The sequence below is a fragment of the Sarcophilus harrisii genome, chromosome 5 (genome assembly GCF_902635505.1).
Source record: "Sarcophilus harrisii chromosome 5, mSarHar1.11, whole genome shotgun sequence".
NCBI lineage: Eukaryota > Metazoa > Chordata > Mammalia > Dasyuromorphia > Dasyuridae > Sarcophilus > Sarcophilus harrisii.
Window position 1 is genome coordinate 274,853,670 of NC_045430.1, and position 22,352 is coordinate 274,876,021.

Here is a 22,352-nt window from a genome sequence, read left to right on the forward strand (position 1 = left end):
AGATGATTCAGATCAGTTCCAATGATCTTGTGATGGAGAGAGCCACCTGCACCTAGAGAGAGGATTGGGGGAACTGAGGGTGGATCATAACATAACAATTTCACTCTTTTGTTGTTGTTCGCTTGCATTTTGTTTTCCTTCTCAGTTTTTTTTCTTTTTGATCAGATTTTTCTTGTGTAGCAAGATAATTATATAAATATGTAGACATATATTGGATTTAATATATATTTTAATATATTTAAGATGTGTTGGACTACTTGCCATCTAGGGGAAGGGGTGGGGGAAGGAGGGAAAGATTTGGAATTTGCAAGGATCAAAGTTGAAAAATTACCCACGCATATGTTTTGTAAATAAAAAGCTTTAATAAAAAATAATAAAGATGAGGGGAAAAATAATTTCTGAGAAATCATCTCCAAAGAAAACCCTCTTTTCAGAAATGAGATGGGCCTTCCTCCCTCATCTTTGCAAAGGTGGGGAGGAGGAGGCCTGTGAGCACAGAACACTTACTAAATTTGAGTGTGTATTTGAGTGTGTGTGTGTGTGTGTGATATAACGTCAGTGATTTTTGCTGAACTTTTTGACTTTTTTATTCTTCGTTACTTATAAGGAATGGCTCTCTTGGTTGGGGAGAAGGACAGATATTTCAGGAAATTAAAGGGGTAAAAAAACCAGAGGGAACACAAAACTAAGATAACTTTTTACAAATACAAACATTTTATTTTTTTCCCTGAAAAAAAAACAAAACATTTAGGTCCAACCAAAAGTGTTTCATTCTGCTGCAGCCCATGTCGTTTCTTCACTTGTCCAATGCTCGCCTACATGGCAAGGACTCAGACAGCCACCTTTGAATATGAAAAGCACCTGAAATCTTCCATCTCTTAGTACAGTATTTTAATCATCAGTACAACACGACAGCATGTTTCAAGAATGAATATTCCCAAATGCAACCCTGCAAAATGTAACTCAGTACAGCTGAACAAGCAGACACGGTGCTGCTCAAAGCTGAGCAACTGAGAACAAGGTAAAAGGAGGGGTCCCGGGGCACCGTGATGACAGGTGGACCTGTTTGCAGAGAGGAGCAGTTAAGCCTGCTCGGCTCACCACACGAGGTCCCACGGGGGGATCGGCTCAGGCTCCCCCAGACGCTCCCCGCGGTGGCTGTCACCAGCCCAGCACCCTTTCTTCCACTTGCTGCGATTCCTCCAGGGGAGGCCAGTGAGGCTTGTGACAGTGAATCTCGCCTCCTCTCCTTAAAACCGTCCTGTCAAAACTCACTCGGCGCCCATCCCTGGGGACGGCACGAACCCCGCCACTGGTTCCCGGAGCTCCAGGGAAATGGGATTAACTCCCTCCTTGGCAAGCCAAGGCTGCTTCCCAGCAAAGCCCCTCTTGGGCCCGGTTTCCTCCTCTGCACTTTACATTCTCTGATTCTATGAAAAAGAGCTGAAAACCATTCTTGAAGAACTTCTGCTTTACATAATCGGTATATTCTTGAAAAGTTCTAAGTTCAACTATCTTCTAAGACAATGCAGCCCAACTCAATGATTACAAATGAGGACGCTCTATGAGGATCACGGCAGGGCACGGACAGCTTAACCTAGAAAATCATATATTCACATTATGTATATTCTACTCTGTTTTTCCTTATCTTGTGAAATATCACCCAATTACATTATAATCTAGTTTGGGCCGTGTATGTGATACTGCTGCTCTAAATGATCTGAAAGCCTTAAAAGAAGCATTTTGTGAAGTCAATAGCCACTCCTAACCCAGCTACTGCCTAATCCAGATTGTCACATTATGTTTCGTGAAAGTAGGGATCACATGTAAGAACCAGCATTTCCCTGACTTTCGATTTCACCTGAATCCCTCCCCAGTCTCTCTCCTTGGGAGAAACATCCAGCTAGAACCCCCCAAAATCCCACTATTGTTCCCTGACTAGATTCATTTTTTCTCCCTTCAATTCAGTACAAGAAAAAAATAACCCAGAATAAGGAGATGATGTACCAAGCTGCTAGCACAAACTGTCCAGGGGTTCAACATGAAGAGAAAAATGATGGAAACATTCATATATCTGCCAACTATAAACTCTTCATTTAAATCACTTATTTTTAATTTCCTGCTATAAAATCTTGATTTTTTTTCCCTTAGAATGTAGCGAAGGAAAAAAAAAAATCTGAGTATGAGGTTATGCTCACTTGGCTGTTGATAATTTAATTGTTCCAATGTCTGGAACATACATATTCTGGACAGTAGTTGCTACCTATTTTCAAGGTTACATTTTTGCAAATGAAATATTTAAATATACAGCAATCTCTCTATAGATATTCTGGCAAATAGTGCAAATAAAGACATTCTTTGGGTCGTGATTTTAAAACATTCTCAACATCATATCCTATTCTCTATGGACAATTAGGTAACAAAATATAATACTGTAAATATACACATTTCCCAACAGCATCAGTTTAACATTCAGGAGTTACATCTGTTGAAAAGATGGAAAAAAATGATTCAACTACAATATTTTCCACTTGCCCCAAAGTCATATGTTTCTACTTCAATAAATATAGAAATCAGCTCCTATGTCTTTTGAATGATTTTAGCTTCAGCCCAAACACAAGAACTTTGTATTCCACCCACCTGCTTATTATAACACAACAACAGTGCCATGATAAATACCAGCAAAGGCAGAAACTTGCCGGAAAATAACACATCGACCATCTCTTTAAATTATATACAGAAGTGAAGGTTCCATGGATCCCACGTGTAGACCGTCTATGCCAGTGTTGGCTTCTGCCTGGGCCAGAGAGAGTCCCCAGGGCCCTGGGCGGGGGGCTGAGCCCCAGAGCACGAGGTGGCCCCCGGGACTCTGGGGCCGCTATCTGCTGTGGCCTGACGCATTGATCCTCTTGCTGGGCGTCCCTGGCAGCAGGTGCCCACTGGTGCCATTGGTGACGTTAGTGGCTGAGTCACTGACCCCGATGTAGTCCACTCTGCTCTCCAGCTTCACCAGGCGCTGCAAAATGTCGTCCAAGAGGACAGCGATCGTTCTTTTCAAGTCAGCTGGGAAAGGAAAAGACGGACCACATGAAAACAGGGGGAAAAGTGACTAAACAAGCCCCGCCCCTTCCCGGTGTCCTGCGGCAAGGCCAGGGCATTCCGTCCTCCGCCGAAATTTCTGCCGGCGCTGGGGGGCGCCTGGGATGAGGCATGTGACCCTGGATGGACCCTACTCCAGAGGAGACTCAGTTTCCTTCTCTTTGACTAGATGGCTTCTTTCCGCTCTAGATCTATCTTCTTATATGATTAAAAACATCCTTTTCCTAGTATTTGACTGTGTTTAGACCAATTTAATTGGGTATTTGGTTGAAAAACACACAGACAAGTCCTTCTAATTATCTGCCTTCTTGGCCAGAGAAGCTGGTCATGAGGACTCAAGGCAGGCCACAGGAATAGGTAAAATGAGTGATCAGACAGCCAAGTATGAAGAAGATTTGAGTCCAGTGGGACCCGAGGCAGAGAACTTGGGGGGGCCATGCTAGTCCACTACAAATGGGAGCTTTTAGGAGGGGGAGGTCGAGGCCTTGAAACTGAAAAGCCTGTCCTGTGGGGACCGGCGCTGACCCAGGGAAGGAGACAATCTCTTTCTAAGACTCTTCTGGGGAAGAGGGCATCATTCTGGCAGGTCTAACTCCAAGGTCTGTCCTCCAAGGGTTCCATGTCTCCAGGATTAGCGCCCGGGACCAAGCTGCTCAGGAATACCATCATCATCATCATGCTAATTATTATCATCTCCCTTCTCCAGTCTTGTCCGTCAACTTCCCTCTCTCCCCTAACATAGGCAGGCTCCTGGGCCCTGACCAGAAGTTTTACTGACAGAATCAGCTAAACAGAGTCACTAACCAACTCGCTGCACAGATTAAATTTACCAGAACAAAGCTCCGGAGCATCTTTTCTTCAAAAAGAAAAAAGGGGAAAGTGAAGTTGTTTTAAGGTAGAGCAGAATCCCCTTATGTGTGACCCAGGATGTACTTTCCCCTTTATATTTGGCATAAACTAAGAGAAAGAGATAACAACTTGGTCCTTATCCTACACTCTGACCGGTGTCTCTCTCATGGAAACTGAGAAAAGGAAAAAGCCAAGAAACTCCTGGCTCCAGAAGATCTCCAGGATCTCCCTGACAAAGAAGTCCAAGAAGGAATCAGACGCTATGCTGCTGCTGCTACCCAGCCTGAGTTAGAAAGGAACTAATCAGGATCTCAACGTAAGAGTGAGGTAAGAAAAAGCTATTAAAGGAAAATGGAGCAATTAGTAAGAAAGAAAATCCTATTTGTATCTTGGAATGTTTGACTTAACGACACTCCAAAGTGCAATTAGCTTGGAATGAACGGTTTTAATAAAGCCGTTTTTCCATAAACACTGAGGAAATTGGTCTGCGTGTAACAAGCCTAAGCAGAGAGCCACCTTTTCTGTCTTCAGGCAAACACTTCACTACCCAAGACTGCAAGCGTCCCCTGCATCTGTCATGACATGAGCTAAAAGCCACTGGGGAAGAATGAGCTAAAAGAACAACCCATATGGATCACTCCTAAAGCCTGGGCCCTAAAGTAAGAGAAGAGATGGGTCCCTCCCCCCCTCCATTCCACCTGATAACATCCTGGGTCACCTCCATCCCAGAGGAAGGAAGGTTGTCACAAGACAGGGCCGGCTTTCAAGGCTGCCCCAGGGATCTCAACTGACTCTGGCTCAGGCCCAGACAGTGTGGTCTGCTTCAAGATCCCGGGGACTTTTTCTGTCCCATGTCTGTAAGGCACCCATGTGTGTGTAGAGCCCGTGGCGAGGCACTGAGAAGATGAAGAAGAGAGAAAATAAAGATGCATGAGAAAGAAAGGCCCCGGGGGCAAGAGCAAGGGCCTAGAAGAAGGAAGCAGTCAGAGGAATGGGCCTAAGGAGGTCTCTGCCTTCTCCCATAAGGGGGGCACCAAGAGCAGGCCGTGAGCCGAGAGGTAGAGGGAGGAAGGAGCCTTCGTCTTCTTCACGGTACTTCTGCTCTGCTGGGGTGGTGGCCAGAGAACTGAAGGAGAGGGCAAGTTCCTTTTGGCTGCTGAACTGAGGAAGATAAGGAGTCAATAAGGTAGCAGAAGAGACTCGCCTGAGGTGATTCTGCACCCAGATTTATGGCGGGCAAAGTCAGAGTCAGCAAACTAGAAACAAGCGAACATGGCAGATTGGTGGCTCGAGGACATTAGAGTGGGTATGGAGGCAAGAGAAGCGACACTAAGAGGGAAGAAAGGGGGTGGTGATGGGGGAGCTAAAATCAGGATGAGGAAAGGGAAAACCAAACTGAACTGTCTGTGTGGGAGTGGGATAGTTAATGGAGATGTTCCTAAAGAACAGGACCCCAAAGGGCAGAATGTGGCGGGCCGTACGACTCGCCAAGCTGGTGGGGGCTAAGATAGAATCATGATGGAGTTTCTGGGGATGGAAGACATTCAAGAGTTCGGTGATCAGGTGCTGTCACTATGATTACCGAAGTCCATGAACTGATAACAACACATTAAGGAGAAAGGTCAGAAGTCAAGGACTGAAGTCACTGAAAGAGAGAAAGATCCATAAGACAGTAGCTAGGATGTCACTTAGAAATGGTGATCTGGAAGCGGCTGAGAAAATGCACCTCGCCCTGGCCTTGTAAGACAGAGCAGTAGGAGAAGAAGTGGCCACGAGGGGAAGGCACTACAAGTACTGTGGGGTCCTGGGGAGAGCCAGGATTCTGTTACATCAAGGAGGCGGGGAATATAAAAGTTCAAGAACCTAAAGGGCGGTTTGTGGACAATAAAGCGGGAGTTCCAAAGGCCATGGGGGAATCCAGACAAGAGCTGGTGATTTGAGCTCAGAGAAGGAATAGCACAGAATGGGCCTGCTCACCACACTCAAGACAAGTGAACTGGCTTCCTGGGATTGGGAAGGCAGTACTGATCGTTCCTGGAGGCAGCACGTGGCAGATAGAGGAGAGAGCACTGGATCTGGAGCTCAAGGACCAGAAGCCTCTGTTCCTCCCCATGGTGCCGTGGGCAAATCTCTCCAGCTATGAGCCTCAGTTTCCTCACAGGTAAAGACTCAGTGGCTCTGAGACCATCCTGACTTTAGATCAAGGACCCCCAGCAGCAGGACCAGCACTTTTAGTCTTAAATTATGACATTTTTATCAATCTTCACAGCTTAAAAAATTCTGCTTTATAGGAAGATTCCATTGAAACAAAATTCAATTATGTATATAAATACAATGTTGTAGAAACAATAAAGTCTTAGTATTCAGAGCCCACTTAGAATTCATGAGTAATTCAGACTTGAGTCAGATCGGGATAAAAACTCATCTTTCCATAATCCGTGAAAGGTTATTTTACTAAACAAATTATGTAAATCAGACTACGGAGGGATTTCTCAGTCTCGTTAAAATTTTTAAACACTTTTCAAGTTTCCATAGGAGCAGACTATTGGCAGAAAATGTGCTTGTTTCAAACAATCACTAAGGCGAGTAGAACTGGAAGAAAGACCACAGTGAGTAGATTTGAGTCAACAGATGTGTTTTGTATCCTGGCTCTGCCAGGCACTTCCTTGCCCTCCTCCCAGCCAAGCACCCTGTGGACTCCTGGACCTCCTGACACCATGACCGAGGTGACCAACTGCCCAGGCCAGGGCAGGCAGAGACACACAGCCATCCTCACAGCTTCCCAGCCACCTCGTCGTCCACTCTGGCTGATGCCCGGGGAGATTCTGCTCCCATCCCCTCACCCCCAAGTTCCATTCTGATACTGGGAACAATAATGAAATCAATGTGATCATTATTGGATTCCCCCATGGTTCTAATTCGACCCTTCACCCCACCCCTAGTGTCCTGCAAACTAAATGCCTTGTCCTGCCACCCTTCCTCTTTAGGTCTCTCCCTCTATTAGAAAATAAGTCTTTGAGGGCAGAGACTATCTTGCTTTTTTTCTTTTACTTCCAAATACACACAATTGGCACATAGTAGGCACTAGATACTTGGGGAAATGTCAATGAAAAGAATGAAAAGTGGAAACTAACCACTCATTAAAATAACTGAGGTCAGGGAGAGACAGGAGAATTCCCCCTCTTTTTCTCTTCAGGAGCAGGGGACTCTGGGTGAAGACTGGGAAGGTAAGTTTGCTTCATTTCACATTGAACCAATCAAAAAAAGACTTGAGAAGCAGAGATGAGAGGAGAGTTTTTCATAAATGAAGGTGATTTAAAAACCAGTTACAATTAAATATAAAATTCTGTAAATGCTTGTTTACTAGCATCATTAGATATTTTTGTTTAAAAGGACAGGCTTCCTGTAAGTAAAATAGTGAACACTAGCAAAATAGAGCTTGATCACCTAATCTGCTTAATTATAGTTTAAAAAAAAATAAAAGATTTAATGAGAATAAATGACAGGCCCCTTAATCCCACAGCTAATCACAAACTGACTAAAAATAGAAATACCATAATCCATTATTGCCAACTACTACTTAGGTATCAGAAACAACAGTAAACAACAGGATTAAGTGTGAAAGGGCCAAAGAAAATAGAATTCACACAATGGTAAATAGGGATTTTGAGATGTACTACTATAAAACGCCTATTTTTGTCAATAATGATATTGTAACATCACAAAATCCACATCTTAATAGTTATATGGAAGAAACCACTAGAGGCAACATGATTATCACTATGTGAAACACTAATATTAACATCTAAGCCCTAGCCACTCAGAATGCAACATCATTTTGTTATACAATGGAAAACATAATTAGGAAAGCAATAGTTTGGTGATTTGAATATACCATGGTTTCCAGTTAAATATAACTCCTATTTTAGCTCTCTGCTCTCCCATGTGTACATACATACGGCCTTTCTCCCTTCTGTTCATGAGCGTAGCGACTGCAACAAAGGGAACGAATTCTGAATGAAACTAAGATTTCGGCTCCCTCGTGTAGCCAGAGAGCTGAGTGTGACCAAGCCCAACAAAGAAGCCCGTGAGCCACTCAGATCCAACATTGTGTGCATGAGAGGGAAGGAAGCCTTATTCCAGGTTGCAGTTTGCTTTCTAAAGGAAGCCCAACAATCTCACTTTGCCTAATGTGAATCCTCAGATCAACTTTCCTTAAGCTGCTCACTATGAATACAAAGTCTATTTTTCATTTTCTCTGCTGTCGACCAGATTTCTAAACTGGTTTTCCCCACCTGTAGAGGAAGATGTCCTCCACCAGCTGTTCTCCAAATACTTAACAGCACCATCACTCAGCATTCACCTAATAACTGTTTTCTTTAGCTTCTGCAACTTTTAAAACTCAGGATAAACAGTTTTTTCAAAAGGAAATTTCAACAGACTGTATATAAAATGGCCTATTTTTTTTTAAGTTTACTTGCAAGAAAGATGGCCTCGTTGTACCCGACCTAAAACTATACTAGACAGTGGCAGTCATCATCACTCTAAGAAATAGAGTAGTTGATCAATAGGATAGGTTAGATTCAAGACACAGTGGTCAGTGACTATAGTAATCTAATGTTGATAAAGCCAATGATTCCAGCTTCTGAGATAAGAACTCGCTACTTAACAAAAGTTGCTGGGAAAATTGGAGAACAGTATGGCAGAAACAAGGTATTGACCAAAATCCAATACCCTACATCAAGATAAGGTTGAAGTGGGTTCATGACTTAGACATGATACTATAAGCAAATTAGAACAAGGAATACCTTGCAGATCTGTGGAGAAGGGAGGAATTTATGGTTCAAGAAAAACTAAAGAATATTATGAAATGCAAAATGGATAATTTTGTTTACATTAAATTAAAAAACTTTTGCACAAACAAAACCAGTGAAGTCAAGATTATAAGGAAAGTGGAAAGCGGGGAAACCATTTTTATAGCCAGTATTTCTGATAAAGGCCTTATTTCTAAAAAATAGAAAGAACTGACTCAAATTGATAAGACTACAGATGAATTAAAGTCATTTCTAGTCATATGAAAAAAATGTCCTAAATCACTATTGATCAGAGAAATGCAAATTAAAACAACTCTAAGATACTACTTCATACCTCTCAAATTGGCTAAGATGGCAGGAAAAGATAATGACAACTGATGGAGAGGATATGGAAAAACTGGGACACTAATACGTTGTTGGTACAGTTGTGAACCGATCCAACCATTCTGAAGAGCAATTTGGAACTATGCACAAAGGGTTTTCAAACTGTGCATTCCCTTTGACCCAGCAGTATTACTACTGAGCCTTTATCCCAAAGAGATCTTAAAGGAGGAAAAGGGACCCACACGTGCAAAAATGTTTGGGGCAGCCCTTTGTGTAGTGGCCAGAAAGTGGAAACTGAGTGGCTGCCCATCAGTTGGATAATGGCTGAATAAGTTATGGGATATGAATGCTATGGAGTAGTATTATTCTGTAAGAAATGACCAACAGGATGATTTCAGAAAGGCCTGGAGAGACTTACAGGAACTGATGCTGAGTGAAATGAGCAGAACCAGGAGATCATTATACATGGCAACAACAAGATTATGTGATGATCAACTAACTGTGAAGGACTTGGCTCTTTTCAACAATTAGGTGATTCTAGACAATTCTAATAGACTTGGGATGAGGAGGATCATCTGCATTCAGAGAGAACTATAGAGACAGAATATGTAGTATTTTTATTTACCCTCTCTCAGGCTCAATTTTCTCCTCTATAAAATGGGAAAAGTCACAGTATCTTCCTCACCAGCTTATTGGCTCAATCATATGAGCTCATACATGAAAAGTGGTTTGCTAATTTAAAGTGCTCATATATTGGCTATAGTTAAAATCTGCAAATTTACTTTACGGTAAGGATCCTCCAGAAAGGCCAAAAAGGCCTGTATACTACCTGTATAAGTAGTTACACACATGCACATACATTTAAACTGAATGGAGAAGGAAAAAGGTAAGGAGACCAAGGAACTCTGCCCTGTCCTGGCTGTCTTGTAAACAGTGATGAAGCCCCCGCTGTGCTCAGGAGGCAACAGACTAAGGGATGCTGGGGGTACTCCATCAACAAAATTGAATGGCTAGAAAGACCCTCTTGTTCCCAGAAAAATGTGGGGTACTGGGTAAGTCCTTACCCTCTCAGCTTCAATTTTCTCCTCTATAAAATGGGGAAAATCCTAGTATCTTCCTCACCAGCTTGTCGGGCTGATTATACGAGATCATACATGTAAAGTGGTTTGCAAATTTGAAAGTGCTCATATTTTGGCTATAATTAAATGTGCAAATTTACTTTATGGAAGGAGCCTTCAGAAAGGCCAAAAAAGAGATACACATATATGTAGCTATGCACCCATGTATGTACCAATATCTATTTATATGTATGCACGATTTAAAAAAGCCAAAGAATACGAGTTTAGTTAAATACCTGCCCCATCCCAGGCAATGTGCTAAGCATAGAGCCTAAAGACAAAACCAGATGTTAGCTTCTATTAGGAGAAACAAGGGGGAGCAACAAGGAACCAAACTACATGCAAAGAGGGCCCAAGCAGACCAGGGGATCTGGGCAGGCTTCCTGTGGGAGGCGGCACCCGAGCTTCTCATGGCTAGAGATCTCCACCGGCCGGTCTGATTGGCCTGGGAAGTAGCGATCGTCAGCCTGCAGGGGCTGAGAACAGCACTCAGACCATCAACATGGAAGAAAGATGCTGGGAAACAGAGGAAAATGTCAAGAGAAAACCTCCTGGCTCCAGGCTGCCTGTGTGTGAGTACCCCCTGCACATGGCGGGCTGTCGGCGGGCCAGATCATCCATTAGTGTCCGCAGAGGCAGAAGTGAGTCATTGAAGGGCAGGAAGAAAAATGGGTGGGCTTTCTTGGGGGCCCTATCTGGCCTGGGAGAGACAGTGAGTAAAAATTACCAGTGCTGCGATAAAACCGCGGTGGAGTCTCGATAATCTCACCTCCCGGACAATGAGCTGTCCGAGATAAGCAGCCCTGGGACACTGCATGCCCAAACTCATTTTTATGCAGTGAGACATCTGCGGGCGCTTCCTGCCTGCTTGCACCGAAGCATGGGCCTGAGCAAAACTGAAACTTCCCGGCCTCTCCCACCAACACCTTTCCCCAACAGGGACGTCTGAGCCTGTGTCGACACTGGCTGCCATCCAAGGGAGCCACTTTGCCAGCCCCAGAGGGACCAGAAAGGGACACGTGAGGGATCTCCTCAAGGATTTTCTGCTGAATCTCAGAGTGCTGCAATCTTCACCAGGGAAGGCGATGTCTATGAAATCACCATGGAGAAAAAAGTCTTGCTGCTTTAGGGCTCAATCACAGGGGACTGCAGACAATTACAAGTGAACTTCTTGATTTTTTTTGCAGCAATAATCCCTCGGGCAATCAGTACAGTAAAGCCCAGGGAGCCCTTCTTAGAACTGGGCTTTTTTTAAAATGCATAAGTAGCTGAGGACTGCAAAAGAAACCAGTTATACTGAAAAATGACATATTCAATATCAGCATATTTCCTAAGTTCACAAATCCAAGGGTTAAGAACCCCTGATTTTTAGAATCTACCCTTTTTTAAAAATATATAAAATATCTTTTTTTTTTTTAAATAGAACCTGCTCTTTTGAAAAAGTCTTTCAGGCTTGAAAACCTCAAGGAGAAATTGGATAACAGTAAAAGAAATTGCTTTTACTTTTGATCAGCTGACTTTCTGGAGCCGAGCATCTTATGAGCTCACAGAATCTATTCCAGATATTATCTTCTCTCCTCAATCATCCCATTCCCACAACTCTGTCCTCCTCTCTCAGCTGAGAATCATACTCTGACAGAACTAAGTCCAATCTTTATAGGAGCCCCTTCTCACCCATTCTCTTCACCTTAAAGCCCCTTAATAACCCCCCCCACCAGTCCTCCACTTGTCCCTGAGACTACAAAGGGGTGAATTTTTTGCCAAAGCCAAACCCTGTCCATGTGCCCTTGACCCCATGGTCTAGGATCTTCTTCAGCAGACTGCAACCTCAATCACTAATCGCTCCCCCAATCTTCAACCTGTTTCTTTCCTGCTTTCAAATGTTCCCATCTCCCCCATCTTTCAAAATCCTTCAGGAAGCCTCCTGCCCTTATTACCTCTCCCCCCTCTCTCTCAGCCATAGCTCTTAACCTACTTTGGATTAATTCACTGTATTTATGCTGCTGTCTATAAATACTTGCTGGAAGCAACCTGTGTCATCCCTGTTTCTGCATCCCAGGGCTTGGTCCAGTACCGATCCCCCAGAAGCCCTGAGGAAATTTCTATCCATTGACTAGTAAGTACTAGAACACAGGAAGACTTGAGAGTGGAGTCTCCCATTGGGGTCAATCCTCGGCAGCCAGCAGGATTTAAAGGAGGAAGAGATTAGGAAATCTTTATTTAGTAAAAGTAAACCTAATTTACTTTGAAATTCTGCAGGCTGTTAGTTTAAGCCAAACAAGATGTCCACTTAAAAGGTGGTTTCATTTAAATGCCTGGAGGAATTTAGTTTCTTAAAGTGAAATTCAAGATTGTTCAAGTTCAAACACAGCTGGGAACACAGCTAGGCCCAGTTTCCCTGCCTAATTGTCACTAAATGTCAGCACGGAAGCTTTAAACTGGTAAATAAGCTGGTTCTTTGAGGGGGTGAAAGAATTCATATATTTATTCTTGCCATTTCCTCCTTCCCTCCTGGTTCTCTCCTTTGCTCGAGATTTTTGTTTTTCTCAATAGAAAGCTGAAGACGAATGGGATGGTGGGAGGGACAAGAGGAAGAGCTGGCTGGCCTGTGTTTGGGCTTCTCAATAGATCAGGAAGTATTTCTGAAGGACCTACAAGATGCTGGGCCTTGCCCCTGGGCCCAGAACAAACAGTGGCTCCCAGAACAGAGCCTGCAATCTATTGGCTCTGAAAGGTGGGCACGAAGCCGCCTCAGCCTGGGATTGAGGGGCCGTTCCTATACATGGCTGGACCAGGAAAGAGGGAGCATCCCTCAGGGAGCTTCCCAGCAAGTGGACAAATGGGTCACCAACTGAAAGAATGGGGGACACTGAACACCGTGTCTGAGGCACCGGCAGCCCCCTGCGTGACCCTGGCCAGACAGACTGAGACGCAGGATGCACGGCGAGAGCAAAGCTCGGTTCCCACCCCAACTTCAACGGGAGGAAAGGCTGGGGTTTCCGGGCGCCACCTTACCGTATCCCGCCAGGGAGGCCCCATTCTCGCCATTCACGAGGCTCTTGTTCTCCTCAGCCAAGGCTTTCACATATCTCTTGCTCAGGTCTAGGATCTGCTCCCGCAGCTCGACGCTGCTTGGGTGCCTCGGGTGCTGGAAGGTGTAGTGCAGCAGCATCAGCCCCCAGATGAAGCCGAACACCAGCAACAACAGGCTCAGCTTCTGCGACATGTTCTTTCTGGAGAGCATCAGGAACATTCCGGATGCGGGCAGCCACCCGGCTGGGGCGGGAAGTCGGGGACGGGAGCCACGGGCTGAGCAGAGAAAAGCCAGGACCCTTTAATCTCCCGCTTGGCTCGGCCTGATGGCCATCGCTCCAGCTCCGAGGCAGCGCGGCGGCCCTAGGGGAGATTCAGAGGGAGAGCTCGGTTACTCGGGCTGGTCTATCCCAGGGCAGCAGTGGGGGAGGCGGGAGCGCTGCCCGTGTGCTCCGCGGAAGGCCGGCTCCTCGCTCACCTCATCCCCCAAGTCCCCCCTGCCCCAGGACGGTGCCCTCCACCAAGCCCTCCGGGCGCTAAGCCAGAGTCCGTCACAGCCACCATCGCCAACAACGAATGGCAGCAAAACTCACTCATTGAGCGCTCGTCACGGCCCTCGCGGGCGGCACGGCCGATCCCGACCCACAGTTTGGGTGCGGGCTTACAGCCAGATGTGCTGCACACTGTGAGGCAGGTTAGAGAGGGCAGGGAAGCCGGGCTGGGCCCCCGGCCCGCCACGGCCCAGAGACATGGGGATGAGACGGGCCCAGGGATGAAAACCAGAACCCAGGGCACGCACAACTGCCAGAGACAGGCAAGCCTGGAACCAAACAGCCTGGAACCGGCGGGAGGGGAGTCTGGCGGGAGGGAATGTTTATGAAAAGCAAGCTCCGTGGAAAGGCCACGGGGGACCGTCACCAATGAGCCCAGCTCCCTCGAGGCATCCAAACACACAAGAGCCCCCTGGTTACCAGAGTGGAGGCCCCAGGCCAGGAGGGATACAGCGCCGGCCCTCAGGGGAGGGGACGGGCACAAACATGGGCGTCGGAGATGCCTCCAGTGTCACATGGAAACGTGGCTTCCCCGAAGCCTCCCTCGAGTCCCACCTTGTACAGAAGACCTCCCTGGGCCTCCTCAGTGGCACTGCCTTCCCTCGGGGACTCCCAATCTGTCTCGTGCCCTGCTGGTCTGCGTTCTCCCCCATCATCCTCAGAGCCCCTGGAGGGAAGGGGCTGGGCTCTGGGGCTTTGGAGTTTTGTTCTGATTCGGGAGGTTGGGGCCCTTCCTTGTACTTAGCACAGTCCCCGGCACATAGCAGGCAATTGGTAAATGTTTGTGACTGACTGGTTATCGTGAGATCTGAGGAAAATGGGATCAAAGCAGAAAGGGAGTTTAGAAGGGGAAGGAAGGAGGCCCTGGATTTGCCAGGAGCAGCTGGCCCCTGGGGTAGGAGAGTGGGGTTCTTCCGAAGCCTCCCTCTGGGAGGGCCATTAGCAAAAGTGACTGCAGAACCACTCGGAACCAGGCCCTTGCCTCAAGAAGCCCTGGCAATATCCCCCCCGCCCCCACTTTAGCTGTGAAAAGAGAGTCTGGATGGGAAGCTGCCCGTGCTGAGCGATGGGAGAAAAATATGGGGAAGGGCTGAATTTGGGCACCAGCTGGGGGCTGAGGATTGAGCCAGTTGGCAAGGAAGCTGCCAGATCTCCACAGTTGCCATGGGGAGTCATCTTGATGGCACCCCATAAATGGTTGATCTTTTAACTGGCAAGTTTTATGAGCACTAATCAGTGCTGACCTGAAAATGCTTTGTGTCCTATGAACTTGCAGGAGAAATTAGGGGTAACAACCTCAGGGCTGGTGGGCAGGAAATTCCCAGATGTAGGTGCAGCTACAAGCCAGCACAACGTGCCCAAAGTAGCCTCAGTCCCTCTTATCAGGGTCTGCCTCCACAGAAGAGATGGAGAAGACACCGGGGTGTCTCCTGCCTCCCCAAGAAGGGGGGGCCCTTTCTGATCCCAACAAACGGGAAGGGCTCGGGCCGGTGGGCACCCCTGCAGAGGCTGGCTGGCACCGGACAGGGATGCCCCTAGGAACACACGCCTAGCAAAAGCGGGGCACATGGGAGCCGGCCCCAGGGATCCACTCAAATCTAGGTCCCTTTGTAAATCCACTGCAGGCCAGGGCCCGCCATCAGCCTCTCCTGATCCTGCAGTGGGAGTGGACTGAGCAAAGCCTGGCCTTGCACCTTGAGGCCGCCAGAACAGAGCAGGGACATCACCCTGGGGGAAGCAATGTCAGAGAGCATGAAAAACTCAATGGATTTGGAGATGTGGGGACTGGGTTCTAATCACTCTCTGCCCATTTACTAACTGTGTGACCTCCTCTCTGTTGTTAATGAGATGACTGCTCAGGTCCAGTCCTTCCAAATCTAAAACCAGGGTAGCGAGGTTTGTGCCCTTCAGAGGCAAAGGCCGGACACAGCTCCCAGCAACAGCCACCCAAGTCATGTCGATTCAAATCAACGAGTGTTTAGTGAGCTCCTACTGTGTGCCAAGGGCCATGCTGGACGCTGGGCACAGACACAAGCAAAAAGCAAGCCAGTCCCTGCCCCCGAGGAGCAGGCAGAGAACACCCAGAAGGAGCTGAAGAGGAGCCCGGGGGGAGAAGGCATCCACAGTGGGACACCATGGAGAAGACTGGAGACGGGCGAGAACCCGGGAAAGACGTGAGAGATAATCCAAGAGAAAAAAGATGGCCAAGGGACCCCTCAGGCTGCTTCTGCTCTCAACATATGCTCCTCGATCTCTCCCAGTGGTGGTCTCCAGCAGGGAGGCTAACGTGGGATCTGGCAAGTTGTTTTTAAAATATTGGGATAGCTATAAGTCAATAGATCTAATTTCCCTTGCTTTATGCATTTAAAACCATTCTTTTTAGCTGTCCAAAGGACACGCAAGAATCCATGAGGCTATAAGCAAGACTGCAGGCATAGATTAAGTGTTCTCCAGGGACAGGGAGCAGAGGGAGACACCCCAAAGAAAAGGATGGAGAACAGGTGGTCCGGGGGGGTGCCAGGAAGGGAATGGAGCTCAGGATACTGGACCCATCGCCAATGTGGGGCCCCTTGATAGATCACATAATACATAAACTTTTCAGGCTAATACTTTGGAAAAGCACCTATTCTTTTTTGCTGAAGTATCATGCGAAAGGCTTGAACAGCATCTGTTGGGCCTCGGAGCCCCATCCCAGCTGGGGCCTTTTCCTTCCTCCCTTTGGGTATCACTGGGGGTGCTGAACATCCCATCCTACTTCCTCCTACCTTTTACCCCTATTTTACACCGAAGACCTTCCTCAGATCAGATCCCCTGGAGCAGCCGATCTCCTGGAGCAGCCGATCCCACCTAAATTCAGGTTCAAAGAAAAGGGCCAATGTCCATTTGCTAATAGCTAAAGCCACTTTCTTCTCCACACGGACCTTTTTGATCCAAAATAAGTGGGAAGGAGGGGAGACAAAGAAAGGGAATCAAATTAAACACTTTATATCAGCAGTGCTTTTATTTTTACATGAAACCACAGGGCCCGGGTAAGCGTAACTTAACCCTCTGGCTTTCTCCTCCATTTTCAGGCCTTTCCCCAGCAGTGGAGGCAGCTGAGGCCTCCCTGCTTCAGTCCCTCACTGGAGATCGATCCCTTGATCTCTTTGGACTTCCACCTAAGAAAGCAACTTCCCCAACTCACAGCGGGGGGAAGATGGGCCCAAACTTCTCCCTGTGGCCTCTGGGAGAAAATGCAAAATCCCCAGCTTGCTTTTTAGAGTCTTCCACCTACCTTCCTGCTTTAATTTTATTTTTTAAACTTTCCTTGCAACTCTCTCCATTGCAGGCAAACCTGCGGAGGAGAGGTTCTCTAAGCGCCATCCCCTCCAGCCTGCCTTTGCCGGATGCAGGCCCTTCCCACCCCTCCTACATCCCCCAGGTCCTCCAGGGTTCAGCTCCTGCCCCACTTCTACACCAAGTCCTTCCCAACACTGCCAGGGCCTCGTTCCTCTCCCACCAATGGCCTTCTACCTAGTTTGTCTGTACCTATGGATGCAAATATCTCCCTTAATTAAATGATAAATAGGAATCCTTGCAGACAGAGATTGTTTATAAGTGCCTGGCACTAGTGGGTAGCTAATAAATGACTGATGGCTGATTTTACAATGCCCAGGGTTGGCCTCAGTCCTAGTTTCTCCCCCCACACTCCTACTCTGACATCTTTAACCAGACATCCCTACTCTGTAAGTGTGGACTTTCCCACTTAAGCACCAAAACTCTGTCTCAGCTACCTTTTCTTACTTCCTCCTCCTCCTCTCCAACTACTCCACCTTGCAGCCCCCTCGATGCCCTCTCCACTTCTCAAACCCTCTGTAACCATTGTTAGCCCACTTTAAATCTGGGGGCATGCCCCAGCCCCTCCGGCCCCTCATGTTTCCTAGGGAGTTTATTTCTGGGGAGAGTTCTGAGTTTGGTGACAATTGCCTTGGGCCCCTGAATTAGGAAGCTCTCTAAGTCGGGGGCTCTCTGCTGAGTTCACAGCTCTGCCTCTTGCTAGCCTCTAGCTTCTTTGGGCTGGAGGCTGGACTCATCCGGATTATATGAAGTGTCTGTAGATAGGACTCAGGAAGTTGGGGGGAAAGCCAATGTCCCCCAGGCTTTTCCCCACCTTCCTCTCCTCTCCCCAGCGGAGCCCGTCTCCCCAGCTCTCCTCGGCTCCCTGCCAGGGAGAACCTCTCACTCAAAAATCTCTTCTTCCGATTTCAGAATCCCTATGAAATTCCCCACCTGTAAAAAAAGGCCAAATCAAACTCCCACTGCTGACCTCCCAAGGCAAAGCTCTGGGATTGCCTTTTGTTGCATGTTTAGAGCTGACATCAGATAGCCTAACCCTCGTGCTTTTTGGATAAGGAAACAGTGGCCCAAGAAAGGTGGCTGATTTACTCAATTTCACCAAGGAAAGGAGGAAGGAAGGAAGGGGTGGAGGCCTCCAGCCGGTCCTCAGCCTCCCTTCACAGCCTCCTGTGCACAGCCCCCCACAGGGAGCCATCGTCACTGCCACTGTCCAGAAGTCTCTCCACAGATCTCCTTCAGCGCTCGGGGGTCAAGTGAAATGGGCTTCCCTCCTGCGGGATCCTGATCTCTTCTGCCTCCAGTGACCCTCAGGCCGCACCATACAAATGAACAAGAAATGACTCACTCCGGCTCACTATTTTCCCTGTGACAGTCTCCCTTCCAAGGCCTTGAAAATAAAATCCTATCTCTATGCGCTAGAAGGGTCTGCAGAGAGGCAGCAGCGGTGACCAGGGGCAACTTATTTGTGTCCCTCACTGTGAGATGGCAAAGTGGCAGAACACCTGAAGTTCGAAAAACCACAATGTCTTGGTGAGACATTGTCTGGCCCCTGAGCAGAGTCCCAGGTGTCGTCTGTCTGAACGTCTGACGGAAGAATAAGGCCTCCTTTCCTGGGAGGACCCTAGGAGGCAGAACTAGAACCAGGCGGGGGGAATATTTCAAAGAAATGGATGGAGAGTCTGGCTAAGGAGCCCCCTTCTACACCTCGCCCCCATCCAAGCAGTCCAAAAGTAACAGGAGCTGCCCAGGGTTGGGGGCAGGGCCAAGAAAGGAAGAACAGATTGGCCCAGGACTTCCCAGAGGCTTGCTAAGCATCTTAAGCTCAGACACAGGCCAGATTTCTAACCCCCTCCATTCGAGATTTTGATTCACTGGGAAGTAGGGGGGTTGGAGGGGAAGAAGAGGGAGGAAATGACCCCCAGCCATGATCAGAAGTCGCAAAACCTCCAGCATGGGCCATTTCCTTCAATGGCACATTATAGGGGGTAGCACACTGTAGTCCTGAGGAATACTGGTGGGGCTAAGCCATGCCCACAGGTACCCCCAGCAGGCTCTCTGCTGGCAAAAGTAGCCTGTTGCCCACCTGTGACTTGGAAGAGGGCAGACCCTCATGCAAAGACACATCTTTTCTGCAGGACCTAAGACAACCATTTGCTGGGGATGATGGAAGGATGAGCCACACCCCTGCCCTGGGCAGCTCAGGAAAGTGATGGTGAAAAACGGAGGCTACATTATATGTGAGGGCGAGTTCATTTGGTTTTTGCACCATGGCTAATCCCGAAATGTTTTGCATGACTTTACATGTCTAATGGGTATATTTTGCTTGTTTTCTCAACGGGTGGGAGAAGAGCTGGAGGGAGGGGGAGAATCTGCAACTCAACATTTTAAAAATGGATGTTAATGTTTGGCTCATAGTAGATTGTTTGCTGTCTGGGGAGAAGGAGGGGAAAAAAATTGGAATTCGAGGTTTGGCAAGGGTGAATGTTGAAAACTATCTTTGCATGGATTTGGAAAAACAAAACTGTTATCATAAAATAAAATGATCAGCCAGATGATTATGGAAATATGTATAGTAGAATTGCATGTTTAACATACATTGGATTACTCGCTGTCAAAGGGAGGGAGAAAAATTTGGAACACAAGCTTTGCAAGGGTGAATGATGAAAACTATCTTTGCATGGATTTGGAAAATAAAAAGCTTTTAATTTTTTAAAAAATGAATGTTTAAATTTTTTTAAAGTTAAAATCACTGCCACCAATCAAGTAATTTCTTGGGTGCCACATGCCATTTTCTTTTTTTTTTTTAATGAACATTCAGAAAATAAAAATCTCAGGGCTAGGATGGTTCCAATATTTTGTGTCCATAAAATACAAAAGAATGGATATTTTAATTAAAACTCAACTACATTAAAGGTCACAGACATTTCTTTTTTGGGGGGAAAAAAAAGGGAAATTCCCTACTAAGCTCAATATATATAATAGGAAAAAAAGAAAGCCCACCATCCCAAATGCAGATGAAATGATGGCAAAACTATAGACAGAACATCTGACATCCCTGCTAATACAGAGAGGATTATCTTTATTTAGCGGTTCCTCAGCAGCCGAAAACTACTCTTGAAAACATAAAATCTGAGAGATGGGAGAGAACGTTAAACCAATGAGATCTGGGGAGAGTTCTTGAGAAAAGGGCTTACAAAAGTAAATGGAGCTGGAACTGCACAAGCCTTTGCTGCACTTCGGACCCCTGATCACCAGTTTCTCCCAAGTGCCCTCTCTCACTGTGACCACCCCAGGGAGGCAGAAAAGTCTGACTTCAGGACAAGGCAGAAAGGAAGCGGGTGGAAAGGGCCAGGACTCAGGGTGGAGGCTGTGGTCAGGGACAAAGAATTCTGGGAGGCTCAGAACAATTAAACTCCAGAAATCCAGAAATTCTGGTCCTGGTCAGGCTGAATGACACGCAGGTTCGACATGAAGAAAGCGCGCCGGGGCTTCTCATCTGCCCTCTGCCAGCAGCACAACAGGAGTTTCCTGGGGGTGGGGAAAGTGTGGAGGAAAGGCCGCTTGCCGGCCCTGGAGGCGGGAGATGTGGGTCAAACTTCTGCCTTGACCCTCTCTTAGCTATTTAAGATTAGGCAGGCTGCCCGTTCCTGGCAGCCCCCTCTCCACCTTTATCTGAAAAATGACGACCATCTAGTCCCCCAAAGTCTCCGAAGCCCCCCAATGGTCCCCAAAGGTCTCCGAAGCCCCCGAGGGTCCCCAAAACTGCCCTGCGGACCCTGAAGCCTCCTAATGGTCTCCGAAGCCCCCGAGGGTCCCCAAAGCCCCCGAGGGTCCCCAAAACTGCCCTGCGGACCCTGAAGGATCCCTGAAGCCCCTCCGCGCGGAGCCTGAGCCCGGCTCCCTCCCTTCCCCGCGGAGCCCCGGGTCTCTCCCAGCGCTCTCTCTACTCCTCCCCCGCTAGCATCCGGCGGGACTCGGAGCTCTCCGAGGGGCCGCGGCGGAGCCCCCGCTGGACCTGGCGCCGCGAAGCCCCGGGTTCCACTGCTGACCAGGGTCGGGGAGGAGGCGGCGCACGCAGGAGCGCTAACCGATTCCCGGCCCGGAAGTAGCCGCGGCCGTGCCCACTTCGCAGATGGGAACGTGGAGGTCCGGGCCAGGGGGCGGGAGGGAGGGGCCCCGGAGGCGGGGCCCCGGAGGCGGGGCCGGGCACCTCTCCAGCCTCCCACACAGCGGGAGCCGCCGGGGCACGGGCGGAGGGCGGAGGGCGGAGGTCAAGGTCAGAACTCTAGCCCCGCCCCTCCCCCGCCCCACCGCCCCGGGAGGGAGGGGGGCTGCGATCTGCACTGCTGGAGGGACTGCCCCGCGGAGGAGCGCCGGACCCAGAGGACGGGGAGGGGGCGGGGCTGGCCCGGGTCCGAGGGGAGTTCCCGCAGGCGCCTCGCGCTCTGGGTCCGGGCGCCGGGTCCCAAGTCCCGGGTCCCCGGGGGCGCGGAGGGAGGCCCAGCCGGGCCCGGCGGGACGGGGGAGGCACGGAGCAGCGCTGGCAGCCCCGGGATTACCTCGTCCGTCCGTCCGTTGGCTCGTCAGTCCAGGCCGGGGCCGAGGCGCGGACCCCGTTGGCGGCACGGACTCGGGCACGGGCACCGGCGCGGAGGCGGGAGCTGCTTCTCCGGCTCCGAGGCGTTGCACTCAGGCCGCCCCCAGCTCACCCGGCTTCCGCTCCGCCCCCTCGCGCTGCATTGTGGGGAGTGTAGTTTGGCGGAGTTAAAGAGGAGCCTCGGCTCCTGGGAGGAGTCCCTGGAATCTCCGCCTACTGGTACTCCGCCCCCGCCCCTTGCTTCCAATCGGCCCCGCCCACCGACCCGCCTCTTTCCTCCGCCTCTTCCTCCCACCACCCCACCCCCGGAAACGCTGTTGCGAAGCAACCGGGGGCCTCCACCGCCCCGGGCGCCCTTTCACGGCCGGCAGTTGTGCGCATGTGCGCTGGCAGCCTCGTTCTCCCCGTTCCAGCCCTAGCCGGGTGAGATGCGATCTATGGGGAGAAGGGATCGCGGGCATGAAACTTGAGGACTGTGTCCTAAATTCAGAACTGGGAGTTTCCCCTTAGAGGGCATCGAGCCTAGGCCCTGCATTTGACAAACGAGGAAACTGAAAGCCCCAGAAGTCGTGAGGCAGAAACGCTGAACTCGGAGTCAGGAAGACCCGAGTTCAAATCCTGCCCCAGACCC

The 22,352-nt window shown here is 48.7% G+C and overlaps 1 protein-coding gene across 1 annotated transcript; it reads right to left on the bottom strand.

Annotated features, from left to right (window-relative positions):
* Window positions 1–691: 691 nt before the first annotated feature.
* On the bottom strand, window positions 692–21,908 carry CCDC126 (coiled-coil domain containing 126). The gene is made up of 3 exons (XM_031940610.1): window positions 21,684–21,908; window positions 13,220–13,600; window positions 692–3,063 (listed from the first exon to the last, which is right to left on the bottom strand). The coding sequence occupies exons 2-3, from the start codon at window positions 13,455–13,457 to the stop codon at window positions 2,879–2,881; spliced, it is 423 nt and encodes a 140-aa protein (XP_031796470.1). The 5' UTR covers window positions 13,458–13,600; window positions 21,684–21,908; the 3' UTR covers window positions 692–2,878.
* Window positions 21,909–22,352: the final 444 nt, after the last annotated feature.